General features: G+C 39.7%; 2 protein-coding genes across 3 annotated transcripts; both read right to left on the reverse strand.

Moving 5' to 3' along the window:
• Positions 1–3,310: 3,310 nt before the first annotated feature.
• Positions 3,311–9,817, reverse strand: med8 (mediator complex subunit 8). 2 transcript variants are annotated; one of them, XM_039812377.1, is made up of 7 exons: positions 9,713–9,817; positions 9,193–9,314; positions 8,626–8,770; positions 8,392–8,532; positions 4,843–4,930; positions 4,513–4,752; positions 3,311–3,735 (listed from the first exon to the last, which is right to left on the reverse strand). In XM_039812377.1, the coding sequence occupies exons 1-7, from the start codon at positions 9,716–9,718 to the stop codon at positions 3,665–3,667; spliced, it is 813 nt and encodes a 270-aa protein (XP_039668311.1). In that variant the 5' UTR covers positions 9,719–9,817; the 3' UTR covers positions 3,311–3,664. The 2 variants fall into 2 exon arrangements, with proteins under 2 accessions (XP_039668311.1, XP_039668310.1); XM_039812376.1 differs by having other exon boundaries at positions 4,492–4,752.
• A 4,891-nt stretch (positions 9,818–14,708) lies between these two features.
• Positions 14,709–24,132, reverse strand: tmco1 (transmembrane and coiled-coil domains 1). The gene is made up of 7 exons (XM_039812379.1): positions 23,903–24,132; positions 17,822–17,899; positions 17,662–17,721; positions 17,456–17,502; positions 17,120–17,187; positions 15,679–15,823; positions 14,709–15,189 (listed from the first exon to the last, which is right to left on the reverse strand). The coding sequence occupies exons 1-7, from the start codon at positions 23,970–23,972 to the stop codon at positions 15,091–15,093; spliced, it is 567 nt and encodes a 188-aa protein (XP_039668313.1). The 5' UTR covers positions 23,973–24,132; the 3' UTR covers positions 14,709–15,090.
• Positions 24,133–24,176: the final 44 nt, after the last annotated feature.

Genomic DNA, 24,176 nt, shown 5'->3' on the forward strand with positions numbered 1-24,176 from the left:
AGCATGATACACACATATACACACACACACACACACACACACAAACCAAGGCTACACACGTGCCTGAGGGAAGGACTACTGAAGCAGACAATGCAAGGTCTGAGGTCACGATATAATACAGAGGCTTTGTCTCAAGAAACCCCTCTGCATTAATGTGATAAAATAAGTCTTCTTCTCTACTGATCAGGTTCTGGTCCAGTAATTAGTGACTGTGGATGTTTCAGTCAGTGTTGCAGATTTCAGATTTGGAAACAGTTCAGTTTGGCAAAGACTTGCTACTGGAAAGCCTAAGTCTTGCATTGCTTATGCCACCCACAGATCTTAATGAATTCCTCTGATCCCAACTTTCATAAAGAAGACATTTGGAAAAGATTTCACAGATCAGTGTGCGTCATCGTAGCCTTTCAAGTTATTTCAACTGTGGAACATTTGAATTAGAATCTGCAGTAAATGTAAGAATTTGGGGTGTGGGAGTTTAAGGCTGTAAAGTGGTTCTTTATATTTGACTAAAGCTTCCATAATGAGCAAGATGTGGACCTTATTGTATTCTTCATTTAAACCTTTAAGACTGTGCCAGGAGATACTCTTATTAAAGAAATTAGAAAGTTATCTCTCCAAAACATGAAACAAAAATATTTTGTGCTGATGATTAAGGACATTCAGATAAACTGCTGTTGCAATAATTACTGCACTCACATCTAACAACAAAAGCATGACCATTCATTGATCATCGATTCTCATGTAGCTGTGAGCTAATTTGTTTTGAGTTTGTGTCTGTGTTTTTATCTTCTTAAATGGTTTCCCTGCATTTTTGGACATGAAGTAATTTGACACATTTGGTCACTGCACTGTATCTGTTCTTTAGTGGGAAATCCTGTATTTTTATAAGATAACAATACTGATTATGTTGTCAAGATGGATTTACGTCTCGTAAGAAAACTGTCCAGTTCCCCCTGCTCTGTGTACCCTGCTATATACTGTATATTGTAATTTAGGAGGCAGCTGTCACATTGAGTTTTCCCATTATTCAGTATGTACAGCATGGTTTAGAGTCAGACTGAATGCACTGGGTGTGACTATACCATCCCTCTCTAACACAAACAAAATCTTGTTTTACGGATTTACAAATTAATATTTAAATCAATGGGCAAAACCCAAGACAGAAATCTGTTTTTACAGAATGAGCCTGTGGCAGGTTGGTGCCTCCCAACAGTGAAACAATGCTGACCCCTGATGGTCTGTGACTTCAGTGTCTTTAAATGCAGAGAGCACTAACAACAGGGACAGTGAAGCGTTTGAAAGTCTGAAGACTCTCAGTCAAACTATGTAACAGACAGGCCTATATAAGTTAACCTTATTTTAGCCCTTTTTAAGCGGACTATAAATTATCAAAGACCTTACATAAAACGTAAAAGAAACATTTACTGCACTTTATTAACAATCTAAAATGGCACAGAAAATGCCTATTAAAAAATATTAAATGTACAACCTAATAAATGAATTATATTTATAAATTTGTATTTAAATAAATTATATTAATGTTATTTAAAGGTATCTTAACTATGTGAAATGGGAATTCCACTAGAGAGGGTGTAGAGACAGGATTTACTGTTAAGCTAGGCACATTATCTTTTAGCAGGCCTTGTTTAGGTGGGTGTTGATGATTTAAGATTTAGCCACAGTCTTATTTATGTGGTATGACATCACTGAGGTGTTGAAGCATCCAAATAGATTTTTTTCAATTCAGGAAAAAGTGGGTAAATTAGCTTAAGCTAAGGCTATCTCACCAGCTAGCCTTGGCTAGCAGGAGTGCAGTCACTGCAGTTTGGTTTTTACCAGTTTTCTAGTTCTGTAGAAGTATCTGATCTCATAGCATAATATCATGTAACAATATTTGTTTACCGTGGAAGTTGATTCTAGTCCTTGCAAATAGTACATTCTTAATCAGCAACTGTAAAATACATTTGAAAGCGGCAGAAAAAGCTAGAAAGTGGACCGTAAGTTTTTTTTTTTGTCGGTCAAAATTACCTCAGAATGGCTGTGAAATGCTACAGCTACCACACCAATGGGGAAAAAAACACAATTTTAATGAATAACAATTTCAGCCTACTAACAACTTGCTCTAAAATACATGATACATAAAAAAGGATATACATGCACTTCTCTCACTGTAATATTTCTACAACTGCATCCTGTCTTGAGATTTCTCACTCAACACTGATAGAAAAAAAGTTTCACAGCAGACATTTTGATTTATCATAGCAAGAAAAGCAGATATTTACAATTTTTAGGAGGTTGTGTGATAAAGGCAAACCATTTTTATACTCAAGAGTGGCCACTAGTTCCCATGCATTTTAATACATTGTGAAAATCAACTTGTAGAGACTTGAAACCAAGGGAACATCATATATGTTAAATTTCATTATGATTCTATTACCACAGCAATGCCACATAAAAAAATAAAGGCATGATTATATTGAAGGATAACCAACTCACTCACATCTCTGTAAGGTTATTTTATATGGAATAATGACAATCCTTTTACTTTAGTTTGGCAAAAAACTCAGTTCAACCTCCATTTCCAGAGGTTTGCAGGATGTTGTCTGTTAGGTCTTTGTTTTATAATTTAGACCTCATCTGTGGACACAAGTGTGACCTTGTGCAGCTTTGAGCTGTCTCACCAGAGCATCTGACCATGGTGGCTGACACAGCAAGACATCTGCCTGTTTGGGGACAGAGGGTGTATGTAGGTCAGCCATGTGCCCACATGCTGTGACAGCAGCATGGTCACTGTGCTGTGCAGCAGGACAGGGATTGGAGTGGACAGAGAGAGCCAGCGTGGAGAGAGGCCCCCCTCACACGTCAGCACCGATACTTCCTCATTTGCCACTTTAAACACTTTGACATTATCAGGCCACACAGAGCAGCGTCCACCCTCATTATTCTCACCTTTGGTACTGCAGCAAAATGGGCAAAGAGAAGAAGAAACCAGCAGAAATACTGGACGGACATCAGATCATGGTGCGTGTCTGAAATGTTGGGATGGTCATTTGATGGGTGGAAGCCCCATCCATGTCTAGACATGTAACACTAGTGATGTTTAATTACAACACAGTTACAGTTTTGACAATATGGAGCTGTGTAAACGACACCTGATTGTACAAAATAAGCTACTGGCAAAACATGGCAACACAGTTTACTTATTCAAGATTTAAAAATTTGAAAATGTGCAGAATAATTACTTTACTCAAGTACACAAACAGAATAAAAAAAATAATGATTTAAATGTATTCATTACGCAACCAAGAAGTTCTTTTAAGAGATCTTTTATTAAAAAAGGGTGACTTCAGTTCCAAGTACAAGCTATTATAAACCCATAAATGATGACATACTGCCATCAAGTGGCTTAAACACTGAGGCTCAGATGATGTATCAAAAATTAAAAATGTCGTATTAACATTTTATGTTTGAGATCATTTTACACTAAGAGTGTCGGTGAAACAGATTAAGAGAGAACAGAGTGATAACTTTCATAAGTTGGTCCATTCTATGAAAATAATGGGTTTATATAAGATTACAAAAGGTGTGTATTAAAATTGCTGTCATTGCTATAGGTGAGTCACCGAAATGTAACAAATGTTGGCTTAACAAGTAAGAAAGGAGCTCATCGGTTGTAAGGATGCATTGAACCGGATGCAGATTTGATGTTTGTCTTGATGCTGCTTGGCATTTTTCCTGAGGAAGAAAAAAAGGGAGAGAATTAAAGGTTCAGTAGGTAACTTTAAAAATAAAAAATTAAGTTTCTACCAAAGATTCACAACCATTCAGAGCTGAGGAATCTCTAACGAAGTGTCATAAACTGTGGTCAAAGCCTTATTTTTTATGAAAGTTACCAACCGTTGCTTTAATGCTCGGTTACATGTGCACTCAGAAATCTACAGAGTTCAGCACATATCAAGGGTATTTATTACTTATTAAATAGTTCCCTTGAAATATTAGGCTTATTCAAGATGAATTTCTGTCTCACCTGGAAGTGGACGAGCGTGACAAAAAGCGGAGGTCAAGTCAGATAGTTTTAAACAGCATCACCACTTTATAAAGAAAGTCACATAAACATTTGCCCTGACCCTGCTCATCATAAAAAAAAATTCATTTGTTAGATCTATTCATTAAGCTTTTACTGGCCAATAACTGTTTAAATTATGTTGTGTGGAAGGGTATCAAAATATCATGAAATCATTATATAATTTATCATTTAACCTTCACACTGTAATAAATAAATACTGTACATAGACATTTAATGTAAAGACCCTGTCCACCTCAAACTCAACCACATCCTAAGATAGAGCATTAAAGCATTCATTATTAATACAAATATTCTCACAATTACACACAAAGACAGGAAGCTGAAGAACAGCAATGGCTTAACATCAGTACAAAAGAATAAAACACGAACAACAAACACTCAAAGTAGTCAGGTGAAATACTAACCCAGCTCTCCAGGTCTCCTACCTGGCTGCCCTTGCTGTTGTGGAGCCACATGTCCACCCATACCTGCTTGCTGGCTTGAACCACCACCAATAGTGACCTGCTGTAAGGTTGGACCTCCACTCATCATGGGCCCTTGCCCTGGATGTCCAGGGGCCACTGGACCTGGAGGCCTACATTTGGAAAGCCCCTTTCCAAATGCAACAGCTCCAACCAATGCGTTAGTATCAGCAGGGTTGAAAGATGGTTTGTTCTGCCGTATTGCTGGGAGAAAGAAAAAAACTTGTGTCAACATATTTAAAATGTATAAATACATTTGAGATAAATTACCTGGAGAGTGAAATTGCAACATACCTGCACTTTCTGCATCTCTGTCATCACGAGGATTGTTAAGTTTCTCTAGCAGATTGGAACACAATTTATTCAACGTCTGGATCTGTTTCTGTTGATAAAAATATAACCAGGACGATGGGGTTAAACAATGCAATATCTAGCCACAGCTGTAAGCAATGTAAGGCAAATGACTGTTCTACATTTTACCACAACAAAATGAAATCTCGATTGAGGAGAATTAGGATTAGCAAAACAGTTTAACCACAGTGTAGTTTCATGTCGTGAAACCCTAAGTGTCTGTGTATTTCCAAGAGGCATATATCTCCTGGTAAAGCTGTCAAATTTAGGTTATGCAAAGATATTGCTGTCGTCATAAAGCTAGGTTTATGGTAGCCGCGGTGTTCCCGGCGCCCGCCATAAAATGACGTCACCATGGCGTGTCGTTTCCAGCCACGTGCGTCCTGTCGCGACGCATGTTCGTGCACCTACACATGCTCTGCACTAGCCGTTCCATTGTTTTCCTATGGGGAGAGATCGGAATTGCCACCGTGCATTGCGCTAAGTTCAAATTGTTCCAACTTTGACCTTGTTGCTGCTGACCTTTTCAAGGCACAACCAATTCCAGAACGTTCCTGTGCTACACTTTGCCTCTCTGTTCTGCGCCCTACCTCGCTGTGTGTGTGTGTGTGTGTGTGTGTGTGTGTGTGTGTGTGTGTGTGTGTGTGTGTGTGTGTGTGTGTGTGTGTGTGTGTGTGTGTGTGTGTGTGTGTGTGTGTTTGTGTGTGTGTCTCTTTTACCAACCGTTCAGTCAACCTTCAAAAGGAGACAGTCCTGAAACATAATATTCCCTTATCATGAAGCAGCCTGAACTCCCTCAATCTCTAGAGAGGCACATCAATTCATACTTGAACACAGGACAGGTTAGGTGTTAGGGTAGTAGTAGGGTTGAATAGATCTTCTTGTCCCCTGACCTGTGACCTAGGAGTAACCTAATGTTACCCAAGTTTTTCCCCTTGTCTCATCTTACCACAACATAGTGTTTCTGGAAATTCCACTATAAAAATGACTTACTATTTTTGCGTATGAGTCAGACAGCATTGATCAACTCAGTCCACACGATAACTAATACCTCTTTAACACCACCTACTAGGGTTGGGCTAGGGTTGTCTGATCAGGGTTCAACCCTCCTTTTGGAAATTCAAACCAAGCCAGTCTAGATGGGTATATACCTGAGGCCCGTTCCAGGAAGGAGGTTTAACAAACTCTGAGTCTGACCCTGATGTCTGAGTTGATTTACCCTGAGATGGGAAACTGAGTTTTCGGTTCCAGAACAGCTGATTTGAGTTGGTTCAATCAACTCGGAGTATGTTCACTCAGGGTTACACGCGTGCACAAAAGGCAGTATGAATGGAGCCATGATTCTACGATTCACCATGGTAACAACCACAAACAAATGGGTTGGCGGAAATACTCATGCGCACAAACAGCGAGTTTTAACGTTTGAACATGCATCGTTAAAAAAAGCAAGACAGCGGCTGCTGCTGCAAAAGAGAGAAAATTGGTGTGGGAGAAAATTGCTGCTCGAGTCAATGTGTATGCATTAACAGTGTATTAATTTCATATTTAAATCACAGTTAACTTATAATATTACTGGTGAAAACTGGAATTGTATTACACCTATAATTTCATTTAGGTGCAATCCTGCGGGCGAAAAAGTAAACTATAGCCTAATAATCCCATTCTGAGGCTGCAACCATGATCATTAACAAAACTATAATGTATAATCATGTATTTCTTTTTAATGGCTCTCACTGGTTTGTGTCCAGAGAACACGTTTAAAAAACGTTTCAGAGCGAGTCACACTTTTCTGACGGCTCTACAGTGGCTTTACTATTACAGTGTGATCCGCTACAGTGTTATAAAGAAAACTGCCGTTTGAAAAAACGTAATGCGGCACAAAGAATCTGCTTGGATGTTAAAGCATGTCCACGATGGTTGAGGTTAGTGATATGAGGACGGATAAGGTATCTACATATATCTGATGGACTGTGATAAAAAATACCTCTCAAATCGGTTATGTGGAAATGAAAATACATCTATAGTCGGGACTCAATATCATCTCCCGACGTAAACTCTCTGTGAATTAATACAGCTTTTTCATCAACGGGATCGTCGACAAAAGGACATGACATGTTTGAGAAAAAAAACATTTTAGAATCTGCCTAACATAAACCAATACGTTTTATAGTCTGCCTAACATAAACCAATACATTTTATAATCTGCCTAACATAAACCAATACGTTTTATAGTCTGCCTAACATAAACCAATACGTTTTATAATCTGCCTAACATAAACAAATACGTTTTATAATCTGCCTAACATAAACCAATACGTTTTTTAATTCATGCAGATAACAAACTGCATTAAAATGCGCCTGATACAGACTGAATGAATGAATGAGGAAATGAGTTTCTCCTCCCTCTGAGAGGGAGGAGACTGAGAGAAACTCGAGGTTTCTTGAAGAAAACCTGCTCCCAACCAGGTTAGGTTCACAGGCTCCGTTACCATAGTAACGGACTCCGGGGTAAAGTTACCTCTCTTTCTGAAATGGAAAACCCAGAGTTTCCTTCATCTCAGGGTTAACCAACTCAGAGTTTTCACTAAACCTGCTTTCTGGAACGGGCCTCTGGTCATGACAATTCAGAGACCCCCTGGGTCAACCTGGGAAAAATGCATAACAATTTCCTTAAGTGCTAGAAATGGGCGAGGCTTTCACATCGTATTCAGTGAACAGCTAACATCACAAACTCCAGTCTAGCTGTATACCAGCAGAGCTAATGTTTTGTAGCTAATAAATAAAAGCTTACTTTATGATTGTTTCGCAGTGATCAAGTTCTAAAGCACAAATAAATAATCATCAAACACTTCTCAGGTGATTTTGTGCAGAGTGATTTCTCAGCTCTGCATATTTATTCCAACAGCTGGACAAGGAAGTAGGTTACTCTAGTATTGATTTTTGACATTTCTCTTTGTTTGATTTCATTAAAAGTAAAGTTGGACTTTGCTTTTGGCTTCATGACACATTTAAAAAAAAAAGATTCATGCACTAAACTGCAGTCTGCAGACTGGTTTCTCGTGCCAAAGAAAGGGAGTAAGAGCGGCTGTGCAGAGACAATTAACTAACTTACTTTCATACGTTTACATTCTAACACTGGGTTTTTACAGGCAGTTTTGCCTGTAAAACTCAGCTACCGCTCTGCAAAAGGCAGACTAGTGAACATCACAGTCAGCGGACTGTTTGGAAACGAATTCAACCACTGCGCTCTGCTGTTGTTGAAGCTGCCGGAAATAATCCTAGTTAGGGTGAAAACTTGTCCCGCCCCGGCTGTTAGTGACCCAGGTCGTGCGCTATGCACATGGAAATCGACCCTAGTCTACCCTGATCAAACCCACCTGACGACCTGGGTTGCGAAGCCAAGTACATCGAGGAGCGTTAACCCATTCAAACACACAGTCAACCTGGGTGTAACCCTGATTGAGCCATTGGTGTAAAAGGGGTATCCCTGACCTGTGCCACCTCTGGACCAATTCGTGCCGCCTCTGCACTCAGTTGTTTCTCCTGCTCCTCCACCTCTGGATCAGGCTTGGTCCGCAAGTAGTCTGGTACAATCTCATGGCTGAACACTGGGACACGCTGCTCTGTGAGTTTCTGTGGGGGAACAATCAGAGGCCGTAAATGAGTCAGAGAGATTGCTTTAACATCAAAGAAGCAGAAACGTTAGTTGGTGGCTTTGATACTCACTGCTAAATCCTCATCTCTGTCTGGAGACAGAAGCAGTGGTATTATAACCTGGTTGCGAAAAGATGGTGTCTTCTCATTCTTGAGCAGTTTATTGATAGTGTTTAGCTGACCAGAGAGAAGTGCGAAGTTGTCCAAAACAGAGGGCCTGTATGACACAAACACACATCACAAAAAAAATTCCAATAAAGATATTGAGAGGAAGAACCTTGCACAGTAGTATGGGAGCATTACATTGGGTTTTCACAGGTAGCTAGCTATATTTCAACTGTTTGTTACCGTCCAGAAATGTCCTCACAGCGAAAAAACTAAAAGAAAAATTATAATACAAACAGAGGCAGGGTCTCTGTAGATACAGGCACAGTCACACACTTTTCATGGGCATAAGTGATGATTGAGAGTGATTATTTTTGTATTAGTCCATACATTGTTTTTTGAGGAAAGCAGTGCTTATTATAGCTAACTTTAACAGAAAATGGTAGCTACATACTTGTATTTAGAGCGGATACAACGATTTCAACGGTACAAACTGAATATATTAGCAACTCTTTGGAAAAATGCTTTACTTACCATGTTAATCGCTCGTATTCATTTTCCAACTTATAAATGAAACTGTGAAGAGCGTTTTTGACGTGTGCTACCCGAGAAATGAGAGACTCCACCGCCGCTTCTAACTGCTTCTCTTCTCGTTGCTATGGGAGATAAAAGAGAAAAGCTCTATGTGATAAACAAAAACGCCAAATGCACACCAAACACATCAAACAATCCTAACGACAGTCTGGGGGAAATAACAAGTTTTTAAATTAATTTTAGTTTAACTTTAACGTTACATTAAGATTGACCCATTGTAACAGTTAGCTACGGTAAATTAGCTAACGTTAACCTGAATACGAACTAACCTAGTTAGCTAGCTAACTTAGCTTTTGACCTACCTTATTTAGCTAGCTAGTAAACTAACGTTACTGCTGGCTCTACAAATAAGTAAATCAGAAGCACCATATGCACAATGTCATGACAACGTCAATGAAAATACCTGTGAATAATGTAACAAAATATCATACTGTAAATGGCACAAAAAAAATAACATTACCTGCATTGTTGAACTACAAACTAACGACGAAATAGTCAAAATCAGTCAAGACCGACATATATATATATATATATAAGACAGAAACACTTCCGGTTCACGTTGTACTTTTTTTTTTTTTTTTTCTCTTTGGAGATTTACGGAAGCCGATATCCGTAATGTTGCATTGCTGCCCCCTTCTGGAACTAGTCTTTTACTGTGGCACCTTATTCCAGTTGGTTTAATTAACAGTGAGAACCCAACATGATCCCACTATTGACATTGGCCATACCCAGACCCAATTGTCTGAGTTTGTGCAAATACCTCCCTCAGTCTAGTATCTGAGTCTTCACCCGGTATGTCAACATTGTTCAAAAATCTCCTATCAGTGTCTGTATCTCAACAGCACAATTTATTACGATGGAAATAAATGCCAAAAACCCTCTTTTGTACATGCAGATTCTTTGATTGGCTGCATCTATTTCCTGTTCCAGTTCCTCTTGCACCATTTATTTGTTTCTCTTTGACTCATAACCCCACCGCTAGTCACAACACTTTGCATTAACCTCCATCCTGGACTATACACCTGCTGATTGCACATACTATATATGTTTTGCACATCCTGCACTCAACCTCCCAACCTCCTTTTCCTGAACGGCTATTTTGTATATATTGTTTCTGTATTTATTGTTTATTTTTATATTAATGTTTAATATGTTTGTTTGTTTGTTTATGTATGCACCAAATCAGCAAGGCAAATTCCTCCTAAGTGTAACTTAAAGTGGCAATAAACCTTTCCTGATTCTGATTCTTCTTTTTTCTTACCTCATTTACTTTCATTTGGTTTATTTTCTTTAGACACTGTGCTGACCCTGCATGGTGATTTCCCTCACAGTGCAGGCACTTTGCTTGCTCTTCTTTTTCTTTGCACTCCTCAACACAGCAGTTGTCTTTCCCACATCTTCTGACTCTTCTACATACTAGCAAGATGTCCATACTCTTGGCAGCAAAAACACCTGAGAGGAACTCTCTTAATATGACCTCACCCTGTAAAGGTACATTATCTCGAAAACAATGATTGAGATGTCACAAAGGTTGATACAGAAAATGAAATAGACATTAAGTAAGGACAGGAGATTGTCGACAAAAACATGTAAAGCACAGAAGAAACTGTAACTGAGACACTGCATGAATTAGGGCAAATGGAGCACACTGTGACCACTAGGATGCAGAATGAACAAAGCAACAATCAAATGACAATCCAGAGACACATACTGGTACAGAGGAAAAAAACTGATGTCAGTCTAAAACAGGAAAAATTGTGAGATACAGAGATAGAGACACAGGTATTTTAAACACAGCTAAAGTTGTTGGCTGGGCAGCCAAAACTACAGGTTAATGCTTCAACTTAAGCCCAGTAATGTTGCAGGCACTACAGAGTCAACTGACATGTCAACCATAAAGAATCTACAGATAGAAACTACTGGTACTCGAGTTAACAACGCATATGTATGTGAGGATGTATTTGTTACAAAATACAGTGCCTTGCGAAAGTATTCGGCCCCCTTGAACGTTTCGACCTTTTGCCACATTTCAGGCCTCAAACATAAAGATATAAAACTGTAATTTTTTGTGACGAATCAACAACAGGTGGGTCCCAATTATGAAGTGGAACGAAATTCATTGGCTATTTCAAACTTTTTTAACAAATAAAAAACTGAAAAAGTGGGCGTGCAAAATTATTCAGCCCCTTTACTTTCAGTGCAGCAAACTCTCTCCAGAAGTTCAGTGAGGATCTCTGAATGATCCAATGTTGACCTAAATGACTAATGATGATAAATAGAATCCAGCTGTGTGTAATCAAGTCTCCGTATAAATGCACCTGCTCTGTGATAGTCTCAGAGGTCCGTGTAAAGCGCAGAGAGCATCATGAAGAACAAGGAACACACCAGGCAGGTCCGAGATACTGTTGTGGAGAAGTTTAAAGCCGGATTTGGATACAAAAAGATTTCCCAAGCTTTAAACATCCCAAGGAGCACTGTGCAAGCGATAATATTGAAATGGAAGGAGTATCAGACCACTACAAATCTACGAAGACCCGGCCGTCCCTCTAAACTTTCAGCTCATACAATGAGAAGACTGATCAGAGATGCAGCCAAGAGGCCCATGATCACTCTGGATGAACTGCAGAGATCTACAGCTGAGGTGGGAGACTCTGTCCATAGGACAACAATCAGTCGTATACTGCACAAATCTGGCCTTTATGGAAGAGTGGCAAGAAGAAAGCCATTTCTTAAAGCTATCCATAAAAGGTGTCGTTTAAAGTTTGCCAAAAGCCACCTGGGAGACACACCAAACATGTGGAAGAAGGTGCTGTGGTCAGATGAAACCAAAATCGAACATTTTGGCAACAATGCAAAACGTTATGTTTGGCGTAAAAGCAACACAGCTCATCACCCTGAACACACCATCCCCACTGTCAAACATGGTGGTGGCAGCATCATGGTTTGGGGCCTGCTTTTCTTCAGCAGGGACAGGGAAGATGGTTAAAATTGATGGGAAGATGGATGGAGCCAAATACAGGACCATTCTGGAAGAAAACCTGATGGAGTCTGCAAAAGACCTGAGACTGGGACGGAGATTTGTCTTCCAACAAGACAATGATCCAAAACATAAAGCAAAATCTACAATGGAATGGTTCACAAATAAACATATCCAGGTGTTAGAATGGCCAAGTCAAAGTCCAGACCTGAATCCAATCGAGAATCTGTGGAAAGAACTGAAAACTGCTGTTCACAAACGCTCTCCATCCAACCTCACTGAGCTCGAGCTGTTTTGCAAGGAGGAATGGGCAACAATGTCAGTCTCCGATGTGCAAAACTGATAGAGACATACCCCGCGACTTACAGCTGTAATCGCAGCAAAAGGTGGCGCTACAAAGTATTAACTTAAGGGGGCTGAATAATTTTGCACGCCCAATATTTCAGTTTTTTATTTGTTTAAAAGGTTTGAAATATCCAATAAATTTCGTTCCACTTCATGATTGTGTCCCAATTGTTGTTGATTCTTCACAAAAAATTACAGTTTTATATCTTTAAGTTTGAGGCCTGAAATGTGGCAAAAGGTCGAAAAGTTCAAGGGGGCCGAATACTTTCGCAAGGCACTGTATATGCATCATTTGACTGAGCAAAACAAGAGGAGATAAAAAACTGGTGTGATGGATATATGGATATAAAATTGGCATTTCTACAGGGAATGGAACTGTCATGTAACATTTACATCAAGCCTCCTCCCGAGGCTGACTGTGAAGGAACTTCACATGGGGTGCGCTCAGTTTCTTCCCATCGCAAATCTATATTCCTAGTGTGACGTAAAGAGCATGACAACTTCTGTTTTGTGGGACTAGGCTTTGTGACTTTTGACAGAAAAGTTCAAGTACAACAGGGAAACTACTACACCAATAACCTGTGTTACAGACAATCATTCACTGGTTGATGCACTCAAGTCCATAAAGTCAGACACTGAGAAATACTTTGTGTGGAAGTGAGCAGAATTAAAGAACTTACTCAAACCCAAAACGTTGAGTGAGTCCTGTAGCACAACACAAAAGAACAACTTGCCATTACCCAAAAGGGTCATCAGTTCCCCAGATACTTAAAGGGGTGATAGAATGCAAAACCGATTTTACCTTGTCATAGTTGAATAATGACAGTTTAGTGGGTAACTAGGGCATACACAGAACCTCTAAATCCCATTGACACCTCTTTCCTCTGCAAATCTCACAATTTGAAACTGCCTCTGAAAACGGGCAAATAGGCTACACAACTGACCTTTGATCAGTTAGTCTTCTGAATCTAGGTCGGGCAGATCTCAGAAATTGTATACATTGTTCATCTGCTATTTTACCATTAAATTCACTTCTGAGGCCTTTTTAATGCAAGAAATCAACTATGTAGAGGTCGACTGTGTGTCGGAGTTCAGCGGCCAGTGCTGCCTCTGTTGCTGCCTCGCCGCCTGGCCTGCCTTCCTTCACAGACCCCGGCCTGCTGTGAGCTCGATTGAGCTCCGTCAGGGCTGGCAGCCCACGGCACTCCATACCCGCGCAAAGTCACCGTTTTGTGGGTTAATGGACTACCAAACGCCACTGCCTGGACAGAGCTCCAGGGCCTGCAGCTCCCCTCTTACTGCTAAATGCCCGGTGTGTGTGAGTGAGAGCGCGGTTAGCGAGCTTGTTACGCCAGCAATCTCTTACCACAGGTTCCAGTTAATCTTATAATGTGTGTAATTATAATGTGTTGAGTTATTTTAACAAACGATCGGTGAAATAAATGCCTCTTGTCCTTGAGTCTCATTGATAGAGCCTGCGACTGGATGGAGAGCTAGCTAGCCTCCTCTTAGAATTCCTCTGAAATTCACAAAAATGTATAAAATTGAAATCGGACACCATTGTTAGCTTTATAAGACATTGGGGTAGAGGTTATATAAGTGGCGTGATGAAATTCAAACTGTAAATATACTCTAATTACGCCGAAGCTCTTGTTACAAATAGGGCCAAAACACAGGGATGCATAAGGGCCAATAAAATATCAACCAGACCATTTTCAGCCCAACCAATGTTACATACCCCATTAGGAGACCATAAGGAACAGTGTGAAATACCCTATATAATCATTTTATCACCCCTTTAAGGCACTTTGTGAAGGACAATGGAAACTTGATTAAGAACAAAGCTCTGTTTCTGAGTCAAACTTAAAGGTACTCCATACTAGAGGCATATTAAAACATGCTATGTTGTGTTGTTGTCTTGTTATATATATATATTCAATATATATAATAAGCAATATTGCGAAGATGGTATAATAAGGTTTTGGTAATCTTATTGATATGCGATGAGAGCTGACATGATGACCAAAACATGACACCAAGGTTTCGGACAAAAGAGGATGGGAGTTACTGGAGTGTTGTCAATGGCTTAATTAATGTTTTAGACAGTGCCAATCAGAATAATCGTACTACTGAAGAGTCATCATAAAACTTTATTAATATGTAAGAAATAAGGATACAGACAATGTAATACAATAATACTGACAAATGGATCAGATGTTGCTGTGCCAATTAATCATTAAAATCTCATAACAATGTATAACGTGCTGAATACAAGGTAGACATTTGTATCCTGGTAATCAATGTAATTAAGAACACATTTTTACCCTCTAATTTCTAAGTAAGACTTAAAGTTAAATAATAAAAACATAAAATGAGAAATCCAACAGAAGGTAGTGATACAGTAGCTGTAACACTGTTTTTGTCCAGCACTGCAGATCTAGTACCAGCTGTCCTCTGATATAGGAGCCCTGACTGTACATTCACAGTGCAAGAGCACTGTTGAACCTGTCAGAAGATTAGGAAAACTTGGCTGCTTGGGGAGGAGGTCCCAGGAAGCCTCCAGCCTGTTTTGTTGCAGCTCTGGAGGGAGCGAGACCAAGCATCTTCTGAATATTCTGGAGTAAAGAAATAGAACAAAACACTGTCTCAAAAAGTGTTTACAAATATAATGTCCTTCCTTCCTTGTAAAGGTGTATCAATTATTGAATTTACCAAAGTCAATATTGTAGTTTTTGGGCATGTCTACCAAAAATGTGCCTGGTTCAATTGTTTTTGTGTTTATAGCATTCGTATAACCAACTTTTATTGCATAGGGCTAAAACTGTATGTATTATTTATAGCTTAATTTTTTTAGGGTGACATCCTACCACAGAGTTGGGAATCACCAGAGGCCTCACGATACGATATAATCACGATACTTATGTAACAATACAATATTATTGCAATTTTAAAACATAATGCTCAGAAACTGTAGCGTTTCCTTCAGAAACCTATGATTCCCTCCAATATAATACAGGCAATGACATCCATAACTGTATAGTGACATACAGTAAAAGGAATCAACCCCACCCTGGGTCAAAAGATGTTGCAAGTGTAGAAGTTACCTGTCTGATGGACATGGTGCAGAGGATGTAGAGGAAGATAAAGGAGCAGTCAGTGTAATCCTCCCCCAGCAGGTTTCGATGCGACAGTCCCTGGATGTAGGACAGCGGCACAAATGGCAATTTGGCCACTACTCTTCCATCAAAGCTGGACAAAACAAAAAGGCATGTTATCAGTGGAATGAAGAAGTTTGCTACAATTATATTACATGTACTTTTGTCAAACGCAAACAAAAATTCCTTATCTCTAAGTGACCAATACAGACAAAGTCACCACTTTAATGCTTGATTTATACTTCTGCGTAAAATCGACGCCGTTGCTACGTACGTAGGTACGTGGAGACACGAACCCACGCCGTAGCCTGATGGGCACCTCTCGAAAAATGTAACTACACATCGCTCAGCCGTGGCTTGGTAGCGTTGCATTTCCCCCTACTAATTTCCTGGTTCTCCTTCTCCATAACATGACATCAAGGAGAGGGTTAACTTTTCCACCTACAGATGTCCCACCTTGGTCAGAAAGCACAGGGGAGACACTTTGTTTCTCTCACTATGACTCTAGAGTCACTAATCGCCGTCACTCTCTCACTTTCTCCCTCGCTATATTACCCACTCCCCACACACCAATGCACAAGTATAAACATCAGGCAACTTACGAAGGCAACGGCGAAAGCTGTGCGTGGAGCCTCCGCAGAACCATAAATCAAACTTAAAGGAACACGCCGACTTATTGGGAATTTAGCTTATTCACCGTAACCCCCAGAATAAGACAAGTCCATACATACCCTTCTCATCTCCGTGCGTGCTGTAACGCTGTCTGACGGCTCCAGCATTAGCTTAGCCCAGGACAGATCCTGCAGGTAACTGGTTCCAACTAGCCTACTGCTCTCGATCATTGACAAAAGTGACAAAAACGCCAACATGTTCCTATTTACATGTTGTGGTTTGTAGAGTCACAGCGTGTAAAAAAAACAACGTAATATGAGTCTTATATCAGTAAACAAACCGGGAACTATATTCTCAGACAGGCTTGCTGCGAGCATATCACCCCCCAAGTACTATATTTTTCCGCCTGAGAATATAGTTCCCGGTTTGTTTACGGTTAGAAGATGGCTGTGTCTCATGTTACGTTGTTTTTTGTACACGCTGTGACTCTACAAATCACAACATGTAAATAGGAACATGTTGGCGTTATTTTGTCACTTATTCGGAGCAGTAGGACTACTGGAACCATTCACCTGCCTGTTCTGTGATGGGCTGATGCCGCTGGAGCCGTCCAACAGCTTTACAGCACGCACGGAGATGAGAAGGGTATGTATCGACTTGTCTAACTCTGGGGCTTAGGGTGAATAAGCTAAATTCCCAATAAGTCGGCGTGTTCCTTAAAGTTTTTTTTTAATTTTATTAAAAAGATCAATCCAATGTAACTATGTGTAACACTTACATGGAGTTGAACATGCCCATCAAAGCTGTAAAGCAGAAGCCTATAGCGAACATTGACTTCATGCGCACCTACAATCAAACATAAGATAAAAGGGAAATTTAAATTAGATCACATCTGACTAAAGTTTCAAAGACATTTGAATATCAATGTATTTTTTTATATTGATAATGTAAAAGTGCAGTTAAACCTGTTAATGTTGCTATATAAAATGTATTCTATATTAAATCCAAAACAATCAAAATCCCAGACATGATTTCATTTCATATGGCAATATATTTATGGATTTAGCTCTAAGCTTAAGCATTACATATTTATTGTAAACAAATTGTCCCTCACCATAGACAAGTCTCTGTTGTTGTTCTTCAGTTTCTCTTCCTGTCTTTCTGTAATACATTCAGAGACATATCACTTATCAAGGAACAGTGTCAATGTGAGGAAAATGGCTGTAAGAGCAGAGTGTGTCAAGATTTTTTTATTTTCATTTGTCAAGGTTTGCTTAAACGCAACTTATTACTTAGCCATTTTGTTTACTGGTTTCTTACCAATTTTCTTCTTCTGCTGACGTCCAGCAGATTCTGTGATGGTTTCCTTTTTCTTCTCAACTAATATCAAACAAGCAACAGAGAATGCATTAAACAGTCAATAGGAAACTAATCAATGCAGACAATACATTAGTATGAGGTTCACATAGAAGTGACTTACGTTTTTTGCTTTGTTTTTCTACTTCAGCCTTTAACCTCTTGTACTTTTCAGTGCGATACACTAAAACCCAGGTAATCCCTGAGAAGAAAAAAAATCAGAAGAGGTTTGTAAGTAAAATATTATGGTGCAACACAGGGTTGGGCAACATGCACGGTAAAATGATATAAATGTCAGATTCTTCCAGTATTTTATATATATTTATTGGTTTGGCCAACAGTAGATATTTCTGTCTGATTATTTTATCAATAAGCAGTTTTTCAGATTTCCCAGAAATGGTTTTGTATTATCATATATAGGGTACTGATATCACAATACAATTACTTACACTGTCATTTAGAATTTCATACATAGTGCATACTTATAGAGCAACAGTGTGGAGGAGTTTATTTGTTAACATTGTTTAATGAAGCAGTTTCATTGTAAAAAACAGTCATGCCAAAAAGGAGTGGCCTTCTTCGTTTGTTTTTTTCTGTCAAAGTAGAATTAAAACTATTCTGTAGCTTGCTAAACTGTCATGGGTTTTACTGCCTTGTTATCTGTGTAAACGTTTAAGCTATGTTTAGCTAATTTAATTATTACAGAGAAATTAATGTAATTCTTAGTATTGTTTCTTGTTAGCAACAGGGGCTATAACATTTAATTTTGGCAAATTAAATGATAAAATAATGTTTATAGTAAGTCAGATGCTTATTAATGTGCATTAATATTTGTTTATATTTCAGAACCACATTCAACTTCACATGTAATGTCAAATACAACTTCATAGTTAACTTCATGTTCGAGTTGTAAATAAATCTTCCTGGATCTCAAAAGCAGACATATCTGGTTCAAGTTCTTACCGGACACCCTACAGCGGGCGAGTTTTCAATAGTTTTTACAAGCCTATATTTTTGTAATACAAAAAACACTTTTACACTTTTTGAAACTATTCAGCTTGGGTAGGCCTATATGTGCTTTCTGAACATATTGAACATACTTTTAACTTTTAAACCCTGATAATTTTGGTTGTGAGGTTACATTTTCATACCATTACATCCCTAGTTCCAGGCAACCCATAACTCGTGTTTTCACAACGTTCTAACCGTGAAAGTGCCCTGGAACGGCAGTCAAACCCGTGACTTACTACTCGTAAACTCGTACCAGATCTTTGTACTGTTAGTTTTTGATGTCTCACACACACATAAACAACAATGGCGACCCCTGTTGATGCTGTACAGACGCCGGTGATTTACAGTGACAAAAAGAAATAAATATACATAAATAGGCAACGTAAAGTAATTCCGCACATTGTAATCAAAACAATACACATACGATTGTGTACTACTACGGGTTAGGTTTATAAAATGAAGCCCAAAATATGTCGCTGACGTCAGCTAGCTAGCGCTAGCTAGCGCTAGCTGACGTCAACGTTAGGTAACTGCGGTCAAGCCAGCCACACACTCTTATCTCCATGGTCAAATCAGCCGACGCTGAAATTGTAGTGCACTCCTATACTAGTACTTTTGGTAAATGTATTATGCTGCGTTCATGCCACCTCGGAATAACAGGCACCGCCCCCCTGGTTACGTTGTTTTTCCGACTGGCAGCGTTCACATGGTCGGGATGCGTGTTCTTCTTCTTCTGTTATATTGGCGTTTGGCATAACAACTTTTTGCATGACTGCCACCAACAGTTGGCCGTAGCCTAGAGCATCAGGTGTGTGAAAACATGGAGGCCACAATAACAAAAGATTCTCTGCTGTTTTGTTATGCGAGCATCCAAACAGCACATCGCCAGGTGTGTGTTTGTGTTATTTGCAGGACAACGAACGGGAAAAGACACGGATAATGTGTGTTTTTTTTATACATAGGCCTATTTATGAATAATTTTAAACATATTATGTCTGTGTATGTTTCTTGGCAGAGGCATTTGTCCACAATAAACAGTTTATTATCATTGAAATATGTTCAGTGAACCAAAGTCGCCTCCATCAAAAGTCAGTTGTCAACAACGCGTCACCAACTGGGGAACTCGGTTAGCAAAGAGTTTCCCACCTCTGATTCCCACAGGAAGTTACGTGAATGGTGACGTTTTCACTCGGAAAAATGTTTTTCCGATGTCCATGAACGCACAGTTAAGCAGCGCAGATCGACAGTCTTAGCAGTTAGCGATAAGATACACACAGTGTTGGGGAGTAACGGAATACATGTAACGGCGTTACGTATTCAGAATACAAACTATGAGTAACTGTATTCCGTTACAGTTACAATTTAAATAGTTGGTATTTAGAATACAGTTACATTGTTAAAATCAATGGATTACATGACGATACTTCTCTGTTTCACGAGTTTATTCACTCTGAATAAATTAAGGCAACTTAATGCATTTTCCAGAAGCCCCGATATGAAATAGAAAAAAATAGCTATTTGCGTGATCAGTCACAATGGAGTCGGAACCGGCACGACAGAGCCAGGGCAGCAATAAGTTTCTATCTTGGAAATTCAAACAGCATTTCACATTAAAGAACGAACAGGGAGAATGAAATACAGCTAACTGTGCCGTGCAGCCTCTGCTTGCCAGCAACCAACCTCCTTTCAGCGTCCAAATTACTCCACTTCCAACCTGAAGAAGCATCTTAAAGTAAGTTATTTTTTAATTAGCCAAGAGCAGTCGTCTGCTGTAGTTTTACTGGTCACCTTGCTATTTTAACATTGACGTGCGACTTTACATTCTCCTAGGTGCTGATTTACTAGCTCCAGAGCCGTTTAAAGACTGACTAGCCCCGTTTGACATGCTAACTAACGTTAGCTAAAATTAGCTCGTGGTAGCTTAGACCGCGGTTAGATTTTTGTAGTATGCAGTTCGGGACTACCAATACAATAATCTATCTGCTTGTTCAGGTACACATTCAGCTAGTTGGAATAAAAAGAACACACCATTATAGGCCTGTTTAGTAAGATGGATGTGATTAGATGTGATAGAATGATTATATAGGGTATTTTACACTGTTCCTTAAGGTCTCCTAATGGGGTATGTAACATTGGTTGGGCTGAAAATTGCTTGAATGCTATTTTATTAGGCCCTTAACTACCCTGTGAATATGGCTCTATTTGGAACAAGAGCTTTTCTTCCAAATATGGTATGCTAATGAATATTCAGAATGAGCTACGCGCTGATTGGTTTGAGCAAACTACATAGAAACATATGGGAGACTCGGCAGCAGGCCTCATATTTCAGACACTGCAAAGTTATACATTGTTTTTGTCGGGCTATTTGGTTATTAAATTCACTTCTTAGACTTTTTAAGCGAGAAATCAACTATATAAAGCTCAAATATGGGCCGTTTTTCAAAAAAATTGATGGCTAATTGCAAATTTGGTAAGACTTTGTGTCGGAGTTCAGCCGCTGGTGCCCGCGCCGCCCGCTGGTGCTGCCCGCCCGCCGGTGCTGCCTCGCCACCGCGTGCTGCCCGCCGCGCCATCCTGCCTTCCTTCACAGACCCCGGCCTGCTATGAGGTACTTGGAGCCCGCCACGGCTGGCAGCCCACAGCAGGGACTACCAACACCGCTGCCCTGACAGAGCTCCAGGGCCTTCAAATCCCCTCTTCCTGCTAGCTAAATGGCCCGTTGTGTGAGAGTGAGAGCCCCGTCAGCGAGCTTGTTACACTAGCAATCTCTTACCACATGTTACACATATCCAACTTATACAAAATCTAACTAAAAGGTCTTATGAAGCTAACAACCGCGCGGTCGATTTCAAGTTAATTAATATTTGTGAAGACAAAGTGTTCGTTAGCTCGCGACTGTCCCTTCAATCCGCTTTGTAGCTACAAACCACGGATAGTTCGCTTCCTTTAATTCGAGTATATTTACAGTTTGAATTTCATCACGCCACTTACACAACATCTAACTATATGTCTTATAAACCTTACAACGATGTCCGATTTCAAGTTAATATTTGTGAAGACTAGCTAGCTGTTTCGTTAGCTGTGACTGTCCCTTCAATCCTAGCTACAAATAAAGGATCGAGTATGCTTCCTTTTCGCCTTAATTCGAGTATATTTACCGAAGTTTGAATTTACCCCGCCACTTACACAACATCTAACTAAATGTCTTATAAAGCTAAACAACGGTGTCCGATTTAGAAGAATTTTTTGTAATTCCAGAGGAATTTTAAAGAGGAGATCAGCTAGCTAGCTCTCATTGATAAAGCTCCATCCAGCCGCAGGCTCTATCAATGAGACTCACGGACACGCGGCAGCGTTTATTTCCCCAATCGTTTGTTTTAATAACTCAACACATTATAATTACACACATTAAAAGTATCTGGAACCTGTGGTAAGAGAATGCTGGCGTAACAAGCTCGCTGACCGTGCTCACTTACATACACCGGGCATTTAGCTAGCAGGAAGAGGGGAATTGAGGCCCTGGAGCTTTGTCAGAGCAGCGGCGTTTGAGCCCAAAAACGCGGTGACTTGCGCTTGGTATGGAGTGCTGTGGGTTGCCAGCCATGACTGAGCTCCATCTACCTCACAGCAGGCCCGGGTCTGTGAAGGAAGGCAGGCCAGGCGGCGAGGCAGCTACACAGGCAGCACCAGCCTCTGAACTCCGACAAAATTTGCAATTAGACATCAATTTTCGTAAAACGGCCCATATTTGACCTCTACATAGTTGATTTATCGCATAAAAAAGTCTCAAGTGAATTTAATGGTAAAATAGCATATGAACAATGTATACAATTTCTGAGATCTGCACGACCTAGATTCAGAAGACTAACTGATCTCAGGTCAGTTGTGTAGTATGTACCCTCCAAATGTTTGGGCGTACAAGGGGCAAAGCAGAGAGACTAGAGCCAAATGAGGAGGAGCCACAATAGTTGACGTCAACTATGAGGCTTGTTGAGATTCGCCCGTTTTCAGAGGCAGTTTCAAATAGTGAGATTTGCAGAGAAAAGAGGTGTCAATGGGATTTAGAGGTTCTATGTATGTCCTAGTTACCCACTAAACTATCATTATTCAACTATGACAAGGTAAAATCAGTTTTGCATTCTATCACCCCTTTAAAGTTTATATATAAAGTACATATACAAATATGATTATTGGATATTTTCAAGAAATCATTTTTTACTGTATACATTTTGAGATTTTACAAAGTAAAGTCCCATATTTCTACAGTAAAATTACTAAAAATATGAAACTGGAGGTGCAATAAAAAGTCTTTGCTCCATAGTTCCAGGCAATGACTGATATATTTCAGTACAGGTTAAATGACTAACAGCAGAAGCATGGGACTTTGCTTCCAAAAATCTCCATATTTATACAGTAACATTTTTTGATTTTCAATATGGGTGTAGTAAGTGATGCCCTGTACTGAAATATATCAGTCATTGCCTGGAACTATGGAGCAAAGTTTTTTTATTGCACCTCCAGTTTCATATTTTTAGTCATTTAACAGCAGAAGTATGGGACTTTGCTTACCCAATCTGGGCCGTTTGAATGCATTTACCACGCGTGCCGCTATAAGAGCGCACTACAATTTCAGCGTCGACTGATTTGACCCATAGACAATATAAACAGAAATTTGACCACGGAGATACGAGTGTCGGCTGGCTTCTTGCCCGCAGTGTTAAGCTAGGTAGCCGCTAGCTAACGCTAGCTAGAAGGGTTTGTGGTGACTTTGCCTGGAACGCTACCAGGTCGTGACTTGAAGTCGTAACTTACGGGCTAAAAACTGTGTCTGGAACGCAGCATTAGACTGTTAAATAAAAAAAATGGTTTACTCCTTGCGCTGTCTGACCCATGGATGCATTAAGAGAACTGACCATCAATGTGTCTGACGTGTAGCTAATGTCAGGTCAAGTATTAGCTAGCTTTGTTGGCTAAATTCGCTGGCTAGCTAGCACACTGCTGGTCCTCAAAAGCACCAAAAGTAGCAATTTAATAATATTAATAACGTTAACAACTTCCCCCGCTATGTAACTCAGAATGGTGTAAAAAAACAAAACAAGTAACGTATCATTATGGTTCGTCTTTCTTGGATGATAAAATAATAATACATTCCTGCTTAAACTGCCTGTCGAACTGTTAGGAGGACTTCACTCACCTTCGGCTAACAGCGCTGTACAAACGGAGATGAACACGATTAGAATTGTGTCTGCAAACATGGTGCTCATAGTGGTAGGCTCCCGTTTACTATCCCGTTTATCCGATAGCAGAGAGAAGTAGACACTTCGTTATTAGAGGTTACACCATGAGCACATTACCTACTTAGGTCTAAAATTCATAATGCTATGTCAGCATTAGCCTATTGAGGTCATACATGTGAAAAGTACTTCCGGGTCAACGGCATCACCCAAAATGAAATACATGATAAAAAG

The sequence above is a fragment of the Perca fluviatilis genome, chromosome 9, assembly GCF_010015445.1.
Source record: "Perca fluviatilis chromosome 9, GENO_Pfluv_1.0, whole genome shotgun sequence".
NCBI classification, from domain to species: domain Eukaryota; kingdom Metazoa; phylum Chordata; class Actinopteri; order Perciformes; family Percidae; genus Perca; species Perca fluviatilis.